At 41.3% G+C, this 20,220-nt stretch overlaps 1 protein-coding gene across 15 annotated transcripts in view; it reads left to right on the plus strand.

The window, feature by feature from the left end:
• ESRRG (estrogen related receptor gamma) overlaps window positions 1–20,220 on the plus strand; it is a 580,472-nt gene that overhangs the window by 406,678 nt on the left and 153,574 nt on the right. For 13 of the 15 annotated variants that reach the window (XM_032466768.1, XM_032466760.1, XM_032466757.1 and 10 more), the window contains one exon: window positions 3,242–3,657. In XM_032466768.1, coding sequence (XP_032322659.1) covers window positions 3,255–3,657 — 403 coding nt within the window. In that variant the 5' untranslated portion in view covers window positions 3,242–3,254. Of the gene's footprint in view, window positions 1–2,760; window positions 2,765–3,241; window positions 3,658–20,220 lie in introns of all 15 variants that reach the window. The other 2 variants (XM_032466766.1, XM_032466767.1) reach the window with 2 other exon arrangements.

Consider the following 20,220-nt stretch of genomic DNA (forward strand, 5'->3'; position numbering starts at 1 on the left):
GTGTTCTTTTCAGATTCTGTTTGGGCGTCACTGCAAACCCCAGGCAAGGGTGGCCCACCTAGGCCGCCCTGGAGCCAGGGTGGTGGCCACTTCCACCACTTTTCCACCCATGGGTGAGCAGGAATGTCACAGAAGCAGTGAGTGTGCTATCTCTACCCCTGCTTCCTTGGCTATTAAAAAAAAAAAAATCAGTGAACACCTTGAAAAACTCTCTGTTGGCTTCAAGACATTCCTGCACTGGACTTTGGAGTCAGATCTGAGTTCAAATCCCGACTCCTCCACTTCCAAGCTGTATGACTTCCAGGAAATCATATGATGTCTGAGGCTCTGTTTCCTAAAAAGTAATAACCTCCCTGGCGAGACTGTCTTGGGGATTAAATGAGGTAGTATTTGTGAAGTGCTCGGGGTCAGCACCTGGCAGATCAGAAGCACGGGATAAATGACAGGTCTGATTGTTACTGTTTCCACCGGGCGAAAGGTGCTCATGAAGGAAGCAGTTCCTGGCTGAGAAGAAGCATGTCCATCCAACAGCACAGATCCAGCTCGTTCACTTTCATTTATAGCTACAGTGGCCAGACTTGTGTAGGAGGAGAGATTGCCGCCGTCCAGAGGTTTCCCTGACGACTTGAACTTCCTGACTTTTCTTGCTTCCATCCAGATTCTTGCAAAGTTATGGACTGAGATTTTGGAGGAAACAGCTGGCTAGGGACATCCAGTTTTTTAGAGGCCTGAACAACATGCATGTGACATGTAAACATTTGGTGACTTTGCAAATAAGTCTTCCATAAAGAGGAGAGTGAGTCTTGTTCTTTAGTCAAGAGTTCTGCAGATTTTAAAAGTCCATGAGAAGAAGCCCAAGGGAAAGAAAATTGGGATAAAATCGACCATAGATGATACAAAAAGAGAGAGAGAAGAGGGCCTGGAGAAAGCATGGTGTGGTACATGGTCCAGCAGCTCGAAGCAACTCTCCTCCGGAAAAGGAAAAAATAATTGAGACATGGTGCCTCGCGGGCAGATGGCGAAAAGAGTTAATTGTCATCGCCGTGAGAAATTCAGTGCCAGAGAGAGGAAAGGGGAGCAACCATGTTTTAGTACCCTAATAACTTCTAACTCCAGTCTCAGATCATAATGTATGTGCGAGCAGTCCAGTAATTACAAGGTAATAAGTGAAGTGGTGGGGTAAGTGCTCTAAATTAAAAGGAATTCGCAGGGCTGCTGTAAGTCAGTGCCGACCCGCTTTCTTTCAAACGTTGACTGGAGGAAAAGTGCTTAGCCCAGGGTGCAAGCCGGGAGACAAGGAGAACCATCTATTAATTACAACGCTCATTAGCAGTGACGGGGACAAGGCAGCAGATGCGGGAGGGAGCGGATGCCGGAGTTCAGGCTGGCGCGGGGGAAATTTTTCCTTTCGCTGGTTCTCCAGGAAAGGACACCACCAGTGGGTGGGCGACAGCAAGAAGATATTTTTGTGGATTTCTCCTGCCTGTTTGCTTTCTTCTCCTCCCGAGACTGCTTTCCTTTAGACAAGAGAATACCACTTCTGATGTGAAATCTCTTGGTTAAGGGGCAAATTCCTGTCCTCAATGCTTCACTCTTGAGACTGCCTTCTTGGAACCATTCGGTGAACATGCTCTGCTAGGAAATTCCGTATTTGCCTTCGTTTTAAAGTAGAAGAACAGTGGGGGAAGGGGGACCCGGAGGAGAGCATGAAATTTCTGCAATGAGGAAATATCATTAGATTTATAGTGAAGGAGATAATTACATCCCTTTGGTAGTACGGCAGCTACTCCCCCAAATTCTAGTGAATGACCATTACCCAGTGGGACTCCCATAAATCAACTTTCCACTGGGAAGCAATTATCTAAGTCCCTTCCTCAACTCTCACCTCTTTCTATAGCGAGCTCTCCGAAGGTTCAGAAGAGACTTTGCTAAAAGGGGTTTTGCACTATGACTAACCAGAAAGAAAATAGGACCAATTATATCTTTTCATCTAATTACCTCTTCGGAAATTTAATCACTTATGGGTCCGACACAGTAAGAGGGGCAGTCCGTTTCTTCTAGACAAGAGAGAGAATCTGTCAGATTAGATGTTTCATCATATTGCCTTTTGGGAGGTATGATGCTAAAAGACCAAAGGAAAGGGAGAAAGAGAGGCGATCACAAAAGTCATTTTTTTCAGGACCAAATTTGATACGTTCTTACTTTGCTGAGTATAAAGTATCAGATTTGTGGACTCACAGGTATACTGAAGGGTCACGTGGCTTTTACTGATTGCTCTCTTCAGCAGGAGCCAGTCACTCACACAAACACACATGTACACGCACGTACCTGTTTATTAATCAGTGCTGGTGATCACTAAGCTTTGTAGGCTCTAGGAAACAATCCTTAAATATTGGCTAGAATGTTATCCTTGATGTCTCTCTGTGTCACTAGAAACAGAGCAGTTTAACTAAAGAAGCAAACTGATCAAGGATATATTCCCTATGTGTCTTGGATCAATAAGGAGCACGGTTATGCCTCTGGATGCGTGCTGACAAACGGTGATTGCAAGAGCTGGGGAATCATCTGTTCGGTCTTGAAAAGAAAAGTTTGATCCTGCTCATAATAGAATGATTGCAGCATCAGAAAACGGAAGGGGAAAGTAGAGTGAGGATGAATTTACTTTTAGAAATGGTGTGGACTTTGCAGATCGCTCCGCTTCTGTGGACAGATTTAGAATCTAGGGAGTTGATTTAGATATTGACAGTGGTTCTCCAAGAGAAAGGTGAAGTAAAAGGAATTAGACCCGTTAGAGCTCTTGTTTATGGCCTGTCTGGGCACTTTGATGTAACCCTGTCACGCTCTTATGCTGATTACCTTCTTGTAGAACAAGAGATATTGACTAGGGAATGAATGATGTGTGGTCCTTTGCTCGTAGGCAGCCCTCTCAAAGAGAAGTGACTTTTTTTTTAATTAAAGTAGAGTTGATGTACAATATTATATAAATTTCAGGTGTACAATAGAGTGATCCACAATTTTTAAAGGTTATACTTTAGTTATAGTTAATATAAAATATTGGCTATATCAAAGAGCAATGTCTTTAACATATGAATTCTCTCTCTCTTTTTTTTTTTTTTCCACCTTTCATCCTTCCCTTTTACTTTACTGTTTCACCTTCTCTTTGTTTCTGCCTCTTTTGGTCTCGGTGTTTGACACTCTCTCCTTCTCTTTCTCCCTCTGTTTGTATCTCCCTAAATCTCAGGCTTCTCTGCAGAATGTCAAACAAAGACCGGCACATTGATTCCAGCTGTTCGTCCTTCATCAAGACGGAACCCTCCAGCCCGGCCTCCCTGACGGACAGCGTCAACCACCGCAGCCCAGGTGGCTCTTCAGACGCCAGCGGGAGCTACAGTTCAACCATGAATGGCCATCAGAACGGACTTGACTCGCCACCTCTCTACCCTTCTGCTCCTATCCTAGGCGGCAGTGGGCCTGTCAGGAAACTGTATGACGACTGCTCCAGCACCATTGTTGAAGACCCCCAGACCAAGTGTGAATACATGCTCAACTCGATGCCCAAGAGACTGTGCCTGGTGTGCGGCGACATCGCATCTGGGTACCACTATGGGGTAGCATCCTGCGAAGCCTGCAAGGCGTTCTTCAAGAGGACGATTCAAGGTGAGTGCCTGCTGCACATAGAGATACCCACCCTCCTCCAGTCTCACGTGATGGTTGGTTGGTTGGTTCGCTGGTTGGTTGGTTTTCCTAGTGTTTATCCTCGTTAGTAAGTTTTGCATTCTTCATTCTGTCTTGGGCACCAAAGAGAAATAGGTTAAAGTTGATAGTGGAGGATTTGTAGAATAAACTCCCCACCCCCTTGCTGGACATGGCTCCTGTCAATTCCACCTTCACTCTCAAGCTCTGATGATGGAATGGTAATTAGCTTGGGTGTGGTTTAAAAGCGCACATCTGTTATTAGAGCAGTGGGGGTCGGGGTAGTGCCCGAACCAATGCACACTGGATTCATAGTGCTCTATTCAATTCTTCTTACATCTGAAATAATGAATATTTTAGACCAGTGGTTTTTGAACTAGAGTGTGCTTCAAAACCGGCTGGAGTTCTTGCTGAAATGCAGATCACTGGGCCCAGTTCCCAGAGTTTCTGGTTCCTTAGCTCTGTCTTGGGTAGGGGCCTGAGAATTTATATTTCTAACAAATTTTCAGGTGATACTGGTATCGCTGGTCCAGGGACTACACTTTGAGAATCACTGCTCTAGACAAATTTAATTTTCTCCTACGTTCCTTCTTTCTCTGTGGTTGGATATATTTTCCCCACCTTTGTAATGAATTTGTATTAAAGAAGCTTCCAAATTATACCAGATTATAAAATATGCCTCCAACATATATAAAAAAAATCCAAACCTTTATAGATCTCCAGATTGAGAAATAACAAAATTATTTCCCACCAAAAAGGTAGGAAAATGTGACTGAAAATTTGTATGTGGCTTTTTAAACTAGGAATTCACAAATACAAAACTCTGCTAGTTTTCAAAGCTGTAGATGTATATACTTACAGAAAGCTACAGTTCACTTGTTTAGATCCTTTGTGTGACACGCCTTTGAAGAAAATAGGAGAAGGAAATGGGGGATTTCTGGTGGGGGATTCTCAGCACGTCAGTGATTCTGTCCTTCTGCTCAGTGCTTACAAAACGTATCTTCTTAACAACCAGTTACGGAGACAAGAGCATCTTCCCACATGTCAGTAGTTCTCAACTTTGCCTGGAGTCACCCAGAGACAAAAATAAATACGGATGCCGGGGCTCCCACCCCCAAATTCTGAGTTAATTTGGCCTCAGGCACGGGCAGGGCAGGGGGAGATTTTTGAAAGCTTCCTAGTTAATGCTTCATGTAAAGCCGATGCTGAGAGCCACGATGCTGAACTGTTCTGTGTTCTGTTAGTGCTTCTCAGGGTGTGAGCACTGGGCCAGGAATACCAGCATCACCTGGGAATTTGCTGGAAGTGCACATTCCCAGGCCTCATCCCAGACCAGCTCAGTCAGGATCCCTGAGGATGGGGGCGCCCTTTGTGCTTCGCCGGGCGCTCCCGGGGAGCCTGAGGCTCACCCAAGTTTGAGAACCACAGCTCTCTTACGGTGTTACCACTGATGACCCTCCTGTGTCACCTTATGGTCCCTGCTTGGATGTAACTGAGATTAGTTTAATCTCTCTGACATGCTTACTGGTATTTAAAGTGAAAAGGAGATCATGTTTGTTAAACTCGAATCCTTCCAAATATTTTAACAAAAGGTGATTCTGAAACCTTTCATGTGCCCATAGGTAATCGTCTACCTTTTCCTTTTAAGAGCATGTGGGAGGGCAATCTTTTCACCTGGGCGCCCTGAGATGCTAGTGTCTTGTCCTTAGTGAGTCGGCTGTACCATCTCCCACTTGCTTTTGTGCTGTTTCTCACATAGTAGCTTCCTTGATCTATGAGTACACAGTGAAAGAGTTAAAAGTGCACAGTTTTTCAAGATAGCATAACTCACATAACAGAGAGGATATTTAAGCCTAATCTTTTCATAGCCTTCGTAGTTTTAACCGAAGAACCCAAGCCAAGTTAGTGTAGAGTACATATGAATTACCTCCACGTTTTAATAGCTGTGTCCTCATATTTAAAGGACCATCATTGCCATATTTTATTAGTATTTTCTTATCCAAAAAATCCTCCATCCACTGGATCTTTATTTTCTTTTATAAACTGAAGGCATTAATACCTACTTCAAAGAATGCTTATGGATAAAAAGAAATACAAAATCACATGTAAAGAGAGTAAGTAAAAACAATGTTGGTCTATATGCAAAGTTTCTTTTCATCTTGGGGCATTTGAAAATCTCTCTTCAGCCTATTTGCTAAATTGCAAACCCTGTGAATGAAAACATATTTCAAATCTTCGGGTTCTTACCAGCCATTGTCCAACAGTATCAGAACATGGATGCTACAGGTCATCTAAATTTTAAACTATTAGTAATTTGGTTTTGTTAACTCATCTCGGGGTCTAACTCCACAAAGACAAGGGAGCATTTTGGGATAAATTAACAAATACTGTGGATGCTGATACAAGCAAGAGGTTGTCAATATGCAAATCACTCCCATTTACTCAACAAATGTTTACTGGGAACCTGCTGTGGGGCCTGGCAGTGTGCTGACTGGAGTTTCAGCTGAACAACATTTTATGAAAGCTTGGTTCCCAAACGTTTGTGGATTGCGATGAATTCTTTCTACAAATGTCTTCTGCCTTGAGGGAATACCAAAATTTTGGGAGTTGGTGGGATTAAACTTCCTCGTCCTCAGGATGTTTTCCAAAGGTAGAACAAGTATGTGAAAACATTTCCTGACAGTTGTTTTAAAAGAAAATACAAATCCTATGGCTTAGATATGAATAGCTATGCCATAGTTATTTACTGGGCGTTCACTGGAACAGAACAATTGGGATACTGTCCCTGATTCTTCCTTACGATGCTGAAATGCTACCAAAAGCTTAACAGAGCAAAGCACAGGGTGATTCTTGGCATTGACGTATGGTGCTCAATTTTACTCCATATTGGAGAGAGCAACTTTCAAGGATTTCGAGCAGGAGACAGAGATGTCACTGTCCAGATTAGCACTCTGGACTTGCCCACCTGGCTGTGCTTGTAGCTGGCAGCTGGACGGCACTCGGTAAGGCTACCCTGCTAGTTACATCAGCAGGCATCGCGCCGTGGTGCTTCCTTAGCCCCAAAAAGGCAGTGAGGCAAAAAAAGGGATTAAATCGTGAAAGTATAATGTAATAATTAGGGTGGTAATTGTAAGGGAGATTGGAGCAGCCCCTCCTTTCTGTGGCCAAATAGACATAGTTGAGCTCCAAAGAGGTGGAAAGTGGCCTGAATCTACTGTATCATCACGGATTCTTATTCTGATGTTGAAGGAACCAAAGAATCCATTCTTATGCCTTGAGGCAGCATTGCAGCCAAGCTATCCTTGACAGATCGGAGTCTCTCCCTTCCCTCCCTTAAAGCTCTCCCGAGGATGAGAAAGGATTATGCAACTCGCTGAAGAACAAGTCTTTCTACTGTCACAACCCTTACGGCCAAGACGTTATGTAAGTCTGGCTTCGGTCCTGCTCTCACTGACTGAGGGACAGTCCACAGCCATGGGGAATATTGCCTCTTTAAAGTTTTTATTTCTTGTTATAATAATTTATTTTTAAGATTGGTTATCCAATATGTAATGCATTTTGAAGGTTGGGCAAAATACTTAAATTTGGAGCCAAAAGAACATATATTTGAGAGCACATCTTGAGAAAAGTAGTGAGAATTGTTCTTCTCAAAGCTGAATGTGGTATTCTGGGTGTGAAAGGCAATTAATCATAGATTGCAGTGAAAGTCAACTAGAAAGGCATATTTTATTTATTGACTGTTTCTAAGTTATCATTGAAAAACTATTGAATTAGGTCAGCACTTAAGTAAAAGTCAAAGTTTTGGAATTTTGTTTGTTTGTTTTCTTGACCAAAACTTTTTGACAGTTCGGTCGTCCCACAGGGTTACAGTGGCAGCATTGATTTCATTGTCACTTCCTAGGCTTATTAATTTGTGTGTGTGTTGTGATATTGTTTTTCTGATTTTTTCTAATTCTAGTTTTGGCCTCAATTTATAAATGAGTTAGGAATTTTTGTGCTTTTTTTTTTTCTGTACCTTCTCATTAAGAGTTTTCCCTGGACTCTTGTTAAGGAGGTAAGACATACCTTTATACCTCTCAAAAGTCAATATACATTTCGTTATTTAATTCACAAAACACCAACCCCCCTGAAGTTTTTATTTCTATGTAAGAATATGGAAAATAAGTCATATACATGGTTAATATAACCATTTCAACTGCTCACTCTCGTGCTAGAGATAAGGCTCCCCTCCCTTTAGAAAGAGGAAATTGTATATTTAAAAATAGGAGTCTTCTTTTTTCAAAAGATATTCTAGTGTGGGTTTTGGATTTGTATAAAACCAGATCCAAGTCTCAGCCACTTACCTGGTGAGCAGCCATAACTTCTCTGTGCTTCCCTTTCCCAGGTGGAAAGGGTTCAACGAGAGAGTATCAAAGTGCCTGGCCCACAGTAAGGGCTCGATAAATGATGAGCTTTGGTTGACGTTGGCAGTGTGACTGGGACACTCCACCACCGGCTGGTTCAGATACTCTAGGACAAAGAGGTGCCCTTGATGTTAAACTGGAAGGACCTGTGACCTTCTCCTCTCAGAGCTGTCCACCCCTTTGCTCTGACAGTAAACCCTCTCTCCCTGTAGCCATTCCTCACAATGGTGCCCTTTTATAGTAGGAGACATTGAGGTGGGCTGATTGGACATTTGACTGGTTGTATGTAGTTTTACGGTGATCAGTTAATTTTATTTTTCTGTGACTGTGGATGGGAAACTGGGTAAATCAGAAAGGGAGCCTGAATCTTGTCACTTGAGTCAAATATCCCCGGTTAAGCTTCAGACGTGGGACCTGGGAAATAAAGAAGCAGAATGTCTTTGCAGCGTGAAATACAGAAGTGACCATTATGAGAACCAAGTCCACAGCAGGTATTCATGGCCTGGGACAGGAGTCCAGTGGACACCTCTGTCCTGTGTATGTAAATATTTAACCCTTTATAAATCAAGATAACAAATTGCTAAGTCAAATATGTTGCGTTCTCTTATTTGACAAATATGCCCTCGTAATGGCCTGGGAGACCAGCTTTGCGTTTGTAATTCTTAGACAACTGGGAGTTTTATGTGCACGGGAGAGCCAGTTTTCAGCCTAGAGCCTGGCCCATTTCCCTTCCTTCCCTCCACCTCCCATTGCATCCGGTACGTAGTTTGGACACCCCTGCCCGCATATCCAGGGCCCTCCGGCCCCTTCCTAACGGCAGCCCCTTGATCACGCACAGGCCTTGTAATGTGCACACCAGCAGTGAGGTCCAGCCCAGGCCACCTGCCAGAGAATGGACTCAGGGGAGAGGCCTGTGGAGGTTTATCCAGAGAATTCAATGATCCCAGCTACTGGGATCATATGGTACAAGGGGCTTGGCTCCTGCAGGTCTCGTCTTCCTAACCTGTGGAAGGGTTTGCATCATCCATGCCTTCTAAAGCCCAGGGCCTCAGGTGATGACCACCTTGTCTGGATCTAAAGAAGACACTGACGAGAACCTAAATCTCACCTTAAATCTCGGGCATTAAGGAGGAGGAATTTGCCTGCAAGGCCTGTGCTGAAGGTGTGTGGACACAGCCTGTGGATCTGACACTGCTCTTTCTTCCCCGCCTTGGATTGCTGACTCCTGCCTGAAGCAGGCGGCGTCATCCTAGGGCATCTTTCCCGGGTGCCTCCTTTTCTTTGCCATCGTGTGCTATATTTTAGTCTTAGAGTAGAATATTTACAGCCCTGGAGGAAATAAGAACTTACAAATTGAGTGTCCGTACATCATGTAAACCTTTCAAAGGAAAAGAATAAGAAATTATCTATTTACTTTAAATAGTGTTTGGAGAGAATACCCTCATTTATAAACGGCAGCTTTAAAGCTAGTATGTTCTAAAATTAAAATCCAAAATAATACGGAAATGTCTACATTGACTTTATGAATCTCAGTGATTATCAGTTTGGAAGCAGTATTAAATTAAATATTGAGGTAATATTTTCGAAAGAAATATTGTCTAAAACTCATTCACTTTAACTCAGAGCTGGCTTTTGTTATGTTTAATTGACTTTTCCACTTTTTCTTGCATTTGATGCCAGTTTTGTCTGATTTTTTGAAAGGCAGTAATGTTGCCAAGTTATAAATGAGAAGCATTATTCCCTCGCTATTTTAATTGTTAGCTTCAGTGTTTATTTTAATTGTGCAATTTAGTCCTGCTGACTTTCTCTGTGGGTAGAGGATGCATAGGATGTGAATGGAGTTTTCAAGAAACGGCGTAATTTACAGTTTCATCTCTCGCGGTTTTGGCTTAGGGGACCCGCTTCTCAGGATAAATGAGTAGCGATTCCTTTTCCGTGGTTTGCTCTGACTTTTAGGAATTGACCTAAATTGTCATCACTTCTGAGGTTGTTGAAGAGCTACTGGTCAACAAAACTTTTCTGTAAAGGGCTGGATAGACAGACAGTTAGTAAATACCTTAGGATCTGTGGGTCACATGCCTCCTCTGTCACGTACTCTGTTCTGCTTTGTTTAATTTATCGATTTATTTTTGAGCTGTTTAAGAATATAAAAACCGCTCTGCGCCTGGGGCCATACCCAAGCATACCTGGGGCTAGGTTTGACTGCTGGCCATCGTTTTGGTAACTACCACTTCATCTTTCTTAGAGGCAACATTGACTACCCAGGTGTTCATTTCAGATGACCTTCTAGACAACTTTGCATGCAGATCATTTATTTAAATGGAAAGCAAGCTCTCTATGATGATGGTTGGTTTTTGTTTTTTTTTCAATCTCTCATCTCAGTTTTCAGAATTTTTTTTTCCAGGAATTGTCTAGCCTCTTTTCACTGTTGCCTGTGAGCTAAACGTGTGTGTTTTTCAACCAGCAAATCAGAAAAACGGAACCAATGTAAATTAAAATAAAGTGGCCCGTAGATTGGCTGACCAGCAGTTGGATCTTGGCTGTGTAAGAGTGATTCTTTTCAGAGATTAAATTGCATGGTTGATCTTCAATCAAGGGGAAAAAAAGAGAGAGAGAAGAAAATGTAAGGATCCTCACTGTGTTTTTGTCCTTCAGATATGAGGAACTCAGATTTGCAACACCAAGGTCTCTGGTGTCGTTTCCATGTTTGTTGCACACATTGAATTATGTGATTGTCTTTTGAAAGTCATGTAAAATCAACACATCATTTTGAACTCCTGAAAGGGTAAGGATATATTTTCCAGTTGGGTCAGAGTGGCTAAGAATGTCCCATGGCAGGGATGTTGGCCAGTGGCATCTACGGAGGGAAAAATTTGCAATGAAACTCTTTTATGCCATGGTAAAATGTTCAACTGTGGTTTACTATCAAATTAGTGAGGCTGGATAATTAGTTAAGGTAGGCAGACAAAATTCCCTTTCCTAGGCTGTATATTTGCAAAAGGAGTGACCCTCTCCTCCTGCTGTCGATGTTATTTCACGGTGTTTGGGAAGAAGTTAGAGTACGTGTTGTATGTTCCTCTGGTAAATTACATTGAATTTATTTTTGTTTATTATAAAAAGACATTTTGTAGTAGTAATATCACTGATTCTTAAAAATGCAATAGTTATACTTATAAAAGGGTGAGTTTGTGAGTGATTTTTTTTAATTCAGTTCTATTTTCATATTTCTACTGAGTTTCTAATATATCTGGAACATTGGTATATTCTCCATTGAGTCTACTCTAATACGGTCTACATGATAGAATCAGAAAAAAATAAGAATGTCATTCTGGATTATCTTTACATATGCATACTTGAGTTATATTCTTTCTCTTCTTAAAAACTTTTGCAAACTTCTTTTTTCTTGAATCAAACTCTCTATACCGAGAAAATAAAATCTGTTTCCCATGATTCACCTACACCAGTGTCCTCAGAAGCAGCAGCCAGGAAGGAAAGGGGCTCCCAGGTGCTGACTGTGGGTGGAGTTGGCGTAAGACCCAGTACCCTCTCTGGTCCCGGTGTCCCGATCCACCTGGGCCATCTAAACGTACCTGTTCCTGATTCAGTCACTTTCTTATGGGAGAGGAACCATGTGCATTGCCATTTCTTCTAGGGAATTTGTTGGCGAGTGAGCCTCTTTTCCTAGCCTGCCCCAGCCTACCACTGGCCAAGCCCACACCTCTCACAGCACCACACACCAGTTCTTCTCCTGTTGAGAGGGAAGTTGGTGCTGTTTACATTCTCCAGTCTGAAGGACTTCTTGAATCAGTTCCAGTGAATTCTTTTAAAATGCTATTTACTTCCCTGATGTGGGCAAGGTGAATTTTTACATCTGTGATGGGATTTCTTAGCTGGTGGGGCGTGGTTGATACTTTGCCTGCAGACCACTGGACTTTCCTCGGAGGACTTGCCACCCAGGTCACCCTAGTGTTATCTGATGACTGCTTTGATGAAGAGGCTGGAGGCTTTTCTTTGATTATAAGATAGACTCCCAAGCACAGGTATCAATCAGTACCACTCTTGACATTCTTAATGACTTTCATTCTTTCCTTCTGGTTGTCTCTTACTTAGAACCAAGCCTGACAAATAAGGCTCTTTCATTCAGAGAATAAGCAATAAATTACATTGTTAGAACAGCCCCAGCCTACAGAGCACCGTATCGAATGTTTGGCCAAAATAGTAGGAATGATACGTTGTACTTTGTATTTTTCAAAATGCATGTTTTTATACATGTGTTAAAGTAATAACATGTTAAGTACTTCTTCCCTTAAACTCAGAATTGATTCTGGCTGAATCCAGTTAGGCTGCATTTAAATATTCATCCTAACGGTAGGAAAGAAAAAAAAAATGAGTGATGAGAGTCCTGCTGCCTGAAGCTCCTATCGATGCAAACGTGGGTCCCTCTTCTTGGTAATTAGTTGTAGGAATCTATGTCTTAATATGATTTGCTGAATCCTCAGAATTTGTTACTTGTTAAAATTGAGGTTTTGGAAGCTATGAGGGAGGTTGGGAGGAATGGCAGGGTGGGGCTGATGGCTTGGGGTGCAATATATATATTTTTCTTTCCTAGTAAAGCCCAAGGCAGTGATTCATCTTTCTGATCTATGACTTGATAAACCCAGACAATATCTTAGAAGTGATCAAGTGTACACAATTTGCTTTCTTTTGAAGTTGCTTGAAGTTGTTGGGATTCAACCACGTTAAGGCCTAGTCACTGGAGTTCTCTTCCACCATTTCAAAAGTTTTATGTGAATGCAAAATTAGGTAATAGATGCTAGTCAAGTATTCTAGTTTATACTAAAAGTAAATATGTTTATATTTTAAAGAAATGATGTTCTGACATTTATTTTTTAATTGATTTCCTCTTCTTATTGTGGTAAAAAAATAACATAAAATGCATACAAAAAAAACATAACTTAAAATTTTCCATCTTAACCATTAGTATGCAGTACGTTAGTGCTAACTGTGTGCACATTGTTGAACAACAGATCTTCGATATTTTCTCATCTTGCAAAAATAAAATCCTCTACCAATTAAACAACAACTCCCATTGCCCTCTTCCCCAACTGCTGGCAGTCACCATTCTGCTTTCAATTTCTATGAGTTTAACTACTCTGGGTACCCCCTATAAATGGAATCACATAGTGTTTGTCTTTCTGTGACTGTCCTATTTCACTTAGCATAATGTCCCCAGTTTATCCATGTTGTAGTGTATGACCGGATTTCCTTCTTTTTTTAAAGCTGTATAATATTCCATTATGTGTATACAGCACATTTTCTTTTTTCATTCATTCATCAATGGACATCAGGTTGTTTCTGCCTCTTGGTTATTGTGAATAATGCTGCAGTAAGCATGAGAGTACAAATACCTCTCTGAGATCCTGTTTTCAATTATTTGCATATATACTCAGAAGTGGAATTGCTGAATCATATGGTAGTTCTATTGTTTTTTAATCATCATCTATTTTTATTTCTCATCATTACAGTTATTTTTAATCACCTGGCTACATATTTGTACTGTATACTAGCTAAGGGATTTTATAAGACCAAAGATTACAATGAATTAACATTGAAAAGGCTTTAAGAACCCTAAGATTTCTAGATAAAGTGGATTTTAATCAAGATTTTTTTTTAAAGTAAGAATTTCTTTTTTCAATTAAAATATAGTCAGTTTACAAAGTTGTATCAGTTTTTGGAGGACAGCATAATAGTTCAGTCATGCGTATATGTATCCATATACACACACATATTTGTTTTCATATTCTTTTTTATTATAGGTTACTACAAGATACTGACTGTACTTCCCTGTGCTATACAGTATAAACTTGTTGTTTAGCTATTTTATACATAGTAGTTAGTATCTGCAAATCTCAAACTCCTAATTTATCCCTATTTTTAATTTTTTGAGGCATCTCCATACTGTTTTCCGTAAAGGCTGCCCCATTCTGCACTTCCACCTACAGGGCACAAGGGCTCTGATTTCTCTGTATCCTCTCCAGCACTTGTTATTTTTCTTTTTTTTTTTTTTCTTTTTTTAGTAGCAGCCATTCTAATGAGTGTGAGGTGAATGTTTAAACATTTTTGAGGAGTTTCAGATGCTCCCCAAATGTGAAGTTCTAATCTTTTACCCCCCCCATGCTGTCCATATGTAATTACATATGTAGACAATGTAAATAGTTGGTTTCATCCTCTTGAATGAATACAATGCCTTTATGCCAATAATAGTTGAAGAATCTGTTAATTTGTCATAATAATAATGAATATATTTGTTTTTAGAATGTGCCACATATTATTCTAAGTGCTTTACATCAATTATCTTACTTAATTTTTCTGTCATTCCATTAAAGTAGATACTACCATTATAATATTATCATATTATTTATAGATGTGGAACTTCTATAAAGTTCATAGAGAGGCACAGAGAAGTAATTGCATAAACATAGTTTCCTCTTAGCAGTCTGAACCCAGAGTCTGTGTTTTTAGCCCCCTCATTACCCTGCCTTGTATACTTTTTAAAACATTTAAAGCATTGAATAATTTTAGATTGAATTTTTCTTGTGAGATTTTAGTTCATAGGCAAAATTTTCCATTAAATTGTTAAAACATAATAAAACTGGGGAATTAAGACTATTTTCAAAGTTATGATTTGATGATATTAAAGGTCTGTAAAAAGGAGGCAATCAGAAGTAAGTCTTTAAAATACTGAATTCTTTATAATTCATTTTCCAAAATCCTCTAATTACTAAGTTTGAGAGTTCAGCACTTCAGTACCACCGTATCTGTTTTCTGTCCCAGTTCCTGGGGTTTTATCTGCTGACGCTCATTTTGCCACTGTGTTTTTAGTTGTTGGTCCTAGACTGATCCTAAAAATGTGTGCTTACCACTGATAACACTTGCCATATTCTTTCATTCCTGTTTTTAGGAGGAAATAGGATTATTCCTCCTCCTGTCTTGATGTGAGGATGATTGTTCACTTGCTAAACTTTGTGACCACAATAGAAGGGAGCTCAGAATCAATTTCTTTCTTTTTTTCTTCCTTCTATTTTCTTATGATAAGTACCAGTCCGAAGGAGTTAAAGAAAGAAAGTGATTATATGAATGCATCTGTAAGTTGATAGAAAAAAAGTTATATTCTTTGGAATTAACTCTTATTTTGGTTTGAAAATGTTTAAGGAAACAATCATATTTTTAAATGCTTTTTTAAGTAAGGGCATCACTGAGCAACTAGAAATGAAAGAATTTAGTACAAGAAAACCTGGATTAATTTAGAATTTAGAGCTTGAAATCTGAATGCTTTAGAGTGAATCTGAAAGCATACCCCAAATCTACATTCTGATATCCATTTTTTCAGTGCATGCTATTAACATAGTTTCCATTTGAGGAAGATCAGAGACAAGCACAAGAATCTTCAAAGGAACGAATCTAGCCCAAGATTTTGTCCTTGATTACACCTTTTTTTCCTCTCTTGCATTCAAAGCATCGTCACTGCTCCCAAGGTACCTCCTTGGTTCTGGAACACCCTCACTGTCCCCAGAGTCCTCAGACTAGGTTTGACATGGATAACAATTTCAAATTTTTTAAATATTTAAAGCAAAACCCTCCAACTCAGTCTGCCCCCTGTTCTTCTGAGAGGTTATCAATTTGCTGAGGATTCTTTTTAAAATAGCTGAACCTAACTTGTAAGAAGCTCTTTTACAGGCTTGTGGGTAAAGGAGGGGGAGGGAGGAAATAATGGATAACAGATTGTAAAGAATTTCTTATCATTGCAGCCTTCTGTCCACAGGTTTTAGACCCTGGGGGCCAAATCCACTTTGCTAAAGAAAGTTCTTCTGGAGCACAGCCACACCCAATCTTGTATTGTCTTTCCTTCCTGCTTGCACAGGAGAGCTGAGGGGTCACACCAGAGACTGAATGACCTGCATAGCTGAACCTTTTACTCTCTGGGCCTTTAAGAAAGAGCTCACGGACCTCTGCTGTTTTATGAAGGCCTGGGAGTTAAACAAGTGTTCCTTGCAGAAGGCATCCTGCCCCTGGCCTCCCCTGGATCCACATCCAATTGTAAGCCCCCCCACCCTCCCCTGCCAAGTTTTCCTCTGTGCTGTTCCTCCCTGAGGAAATGCCAGGCACTCTGAGGCCATCCAGGTCAGACCTGAGGGGTGCGGTGCTCAGGTTCTCCCTCAGAGAGGGAGATCTTCAGGCACAAACACTTCTCAGTCCGAGCTCTGACAGTTCTCCTCTGGGCTTCTCTGTTTTACTCTAAACGCAGCTGGCGGCCTTGTCCGGCTCCCCTGACCCTTGGGGTGATTAGTAACTGCTCGGTTTTGAGTGTTTGCTTGTGCTTGTCTTAATGTTCCTATTGATTTTTAAAGCCTACCATGCTGCCAGCCTTTCGGCTTCCAAGCCAGAGGCCAGGAGGACTGCTCTGCCCAGCTTTTGCTTAGTTCTGTGCTGAGGACCAGCACCTGGCCCTTCTCAAGTCCCCCTTAGCTCTTCTCCTGTGTCCCGAGTCCCTCTCCTGGATATAGTTTCGCTGCTGTAATGATGGTGATAATCAAGCCTCACTGTGTGTCAGGTACTCCTCTTAAGTACACACTCTCATTTGATTTTCATAGCAAGCGCATAGGTATCCATTGCTGGGACGCATGCACGCTTCACTGACAAAGAAAGTAACTTCAGATTTAAATGTTTTGCCCAACTCAGAAAATGATAGAAGCAGGACTTGAACTTATTTGACTCTAGCACTTGGCTTGTAATCGGGGTTATATCACCTCCTACAGTTTAAATACAGGTCAGTTACCATCACTTGTGTCAAGCAGGGTTTCCGCAGCTCTGTACCAGCTTTGGAGGACACAGATAGGTACTTGCTGAATACGTGAACTTGATCTGGAAGGAAGAACCTAATGCCGATGTCTCTTTGCTGACAAAGTTCTGGATACACTGATAACATTCAAGAACGAAGCACTTAGGGGCCATGTGAGGGAAAGATATGCTTGCTTTTACTTGTTGAAGGTAGAAGGAAAAATCTCAAGATTGGTATGATGTCAGATTCCTATTTGAGTCATTTGTTTTTGGTCGCATTGGGTATGATCCAAATGCCCCCACACTTGTCATACGGACTTACTGTACCATTCAGACTCTGCCACTGCAAAATGCACACATTAAAACTCGATCCAAATGGAGTGGCTGCCTTGGATTGAATTAGCATTTCTTTCTTTCACCAAGAGTATTTTGTTAATAAACCTTTTTTTTTTCTTTTTTAGTTGTATGATTTTAAAAAAGACATAGGCAGACTCGTATCAAGGCTGTTTAAAATTTGTAGGTAGAGAAAGAACAAGTGAACGTTAGAGTTGGATGGTGAGCTCAGGTTATACACCTTTCTTGTGACAATGGCCATTATTGAGCTCTTTTATGAAGACTCTGTGACACGATAGCGTATGTAGGAACTTAAAAACTAAGAAGTGTCTGTACACGTCATGTAGGGAATGTGTTCTACAGTGCAAGAGAACAGCTGCCTTTTCCAAGAAGATATCATGTCAGAGCTAAAAACGTTGAATTTCTGCGTACTTTTGATGCGAGATATTTGTAATCTCCATCATTTTCAGCAGCAAGTATTTTTGATTATACACTTCGACCTTTTTAAATGCAGTTCGGAGCACACCCTGCCGATTATGGGTTGCATTTTATTTTTCCTATCGCGAACAATAGTGTTATTTGGAGATCTTTAAAATGCATGTTTACAACCTGACACCTGTTGCTTTGGTGACATGGTTTGTTTGGTTTCTGTGGAATTAAACTGGTCGCAAACCAGAGTGGTACAGAGACATATTGAGGGATTTCTTGTTCGAGGTGTTGAGAGGTTCCGTTCTCTAAAAGCAACCCTATCCTCTCCCACAGCTGCCCTTGCACCACACGTCTGACAACGGCAGAAGACAATGCCAAGAGCCATCCCGTCCCACCACTCCCAGGCATCAAAATTTCCTTTCCAACCGGCAACAATAGCAACCACAACAACCACAGCTACACAGAGCGCCCTCTTAGAAGATAAGAGTTTCATTTTTCCTGTTTGTTCCAAACAACACTCAATTGCAACATTCAGCTAATTACGTTCAAAGTTTAGAGTCAGGCAGCATTGCATCATAGCTAAGAGGAGAGAAGTTGGATTCAGAGTGCCTGGGTTTAACTCCTGGCTCTGGTGCTTGTAAACTGTGTGATTCTGGGTGTGTTACCTCTTCTCTCTGTGCCTTAATTCTCTCATCTGCAAAATGGGGCTTCTGAATTGATATGTAAGTCTTAATGGGTGCATTGAAGGAGCGTTGGACTGGATGTCAGGAATTTGAGGTTTAGACTCTTCTCTGCAGTCAACTAGCTCATAACCTTATAAGCTTTAAGTCAGTGCACATTCACCTTTGTCTTTTACGTAAAATTAGGAGTCTGAACCTACTGGACTTCAGGATCTGTTTGAAGTCCAGTAGCCTAGAAATCTGTGTTGCTTTAAGCCAAATGCTAGTGTTATTGGTGGATTGCTATTAGTTTTATTCTGTCTAATTGTAATTACGGGTTTTTTTTTTAATGAATACATTGGGGCTGAACATTAATGAGGGAATGAGAAATAGGATCGGTAACAAATCAAGTTGATGGGTAATAAAATATTCTGCTGGACACAGGGGACCCCAGGGGAGTAAGTCCCTTCCCTCAAGGAGTGGACAGTTGTACAGCTGGACAGGAGGCAGGCGATTCACTAGACACATGTAATAAAGTATTTTAAATGCTCAGAGAAAGATTCGCTTGGAGGTAAGTGTGAGATGAAGTCGTGAACACCCGTAAGGACCCCGCCTCAGTCTTGTGAGTCCGGGGATTGCTTCTCTAAAGCAATGATGGAAGAAGGCACATCAAGACCAGCAGGAAAGACAGCACTGCTCTCTGGGAACTGGGAGTCATTCAGCATGGGTGTCAGACAAGGGGGTGCGCTTGGGTTAGGGGTCGGGACTGACCCGGGACGATGGTAAGAGGGAAGGCTGGGGTGAGATGTTGAAGAGCTTTGCAAAGGCTCTGCCCTCAGTTACAATTGGATTACACCCAGTGATACGCAGTTATGAGCCCCAGGGCAGTGACAGCGTTCATGGGGAGAGGTGGTTGGTGTCTCAGAAATTCACTTCGTAGATAATTTGGTGCTTTAAAAAGTGACTTGAGTTATTATACTTCTTCCTCTCCTCCTGGTGTCTGTCAGATATAGCTATACATCCCAGAGTTGTTGGCAAGACAAAAATCCCCCCTCAGCTTCTCTGGGTGACTGGTATATCCATTCCCATACCCTCTCATTCATCTGAGGAAGGCTGTTTTTACACTATCCCCAAACTCCAGACTTAGGTCTCTGAGCCAAGGTGTTTAATAATCAATGGGATCTTACCATGTCTCTTCCCTTTCCTCTCAGAAAGGAAAACAAAACTATATATGCTTTCAATAACTAAATTTCATGTATTACGATGGTGTAAATTAGATACGATCATTCCTCTTTTGTATTTAAGCAAACTGAGAGTAAGAAAGTAAAGTGACTAGTTTGAGTTTTCACAGCCAGTAAAGGGCAGAGCTGCAATGTGTCCTGAGCGCCACCATTTCCTTTCTCCCTCTGCCCTCACTCATTGCTCCTTGGATGTTTTCCTGACCCATATGTTAAGGATGGACATCCTATGGGCATACAGGGGTTTTGTTCCACCTTCTCTTTGAGATGAACATGCACAGTGCCCAGTGTTTAGTTCACAGTTGTGCAATGAAAGCAATAAAGGAATGGCCATGTTTACAAGTTTGAGGGAAACTAAGGCAGGATAGGTCTTATTTAAATTGAAAAAAATTAAGGATAAATAATTTCTCCCCTTTTTATAGCATTGTTTCCAGCTTAACCATTTTTTTGTTGAATACAATGGGGAATTGCAATCTTGTGGTTAGATACATGATACGGGGAGGGACGCTGGTACCCGCTGTAGGCTCGATGGTCCTCCCAGCCCTGATGGCTGGGGGATGAAACCGGAGTGTGTGGTCCTAGTCTTCAATCACTAGAGCTTACAAACTTGCTTGATTGTGGGTTTTT

The sequence above is a fragment of the Camelus ferus genome, chromosome 23 (assembly GCF_009834535.1).
Source record: "Camelus ferus isolate YT-003-E chromosome 23, BCGSAC_Cfer_1.0, whole genome shotgun sequence".
Taxonomy (NCBI): domain Eukaryota; kingdom Metazoa; phylum Chordata; class Mammalia; order Artiodactyla; family Camelidae; genus Camelus; species Camelus ferus.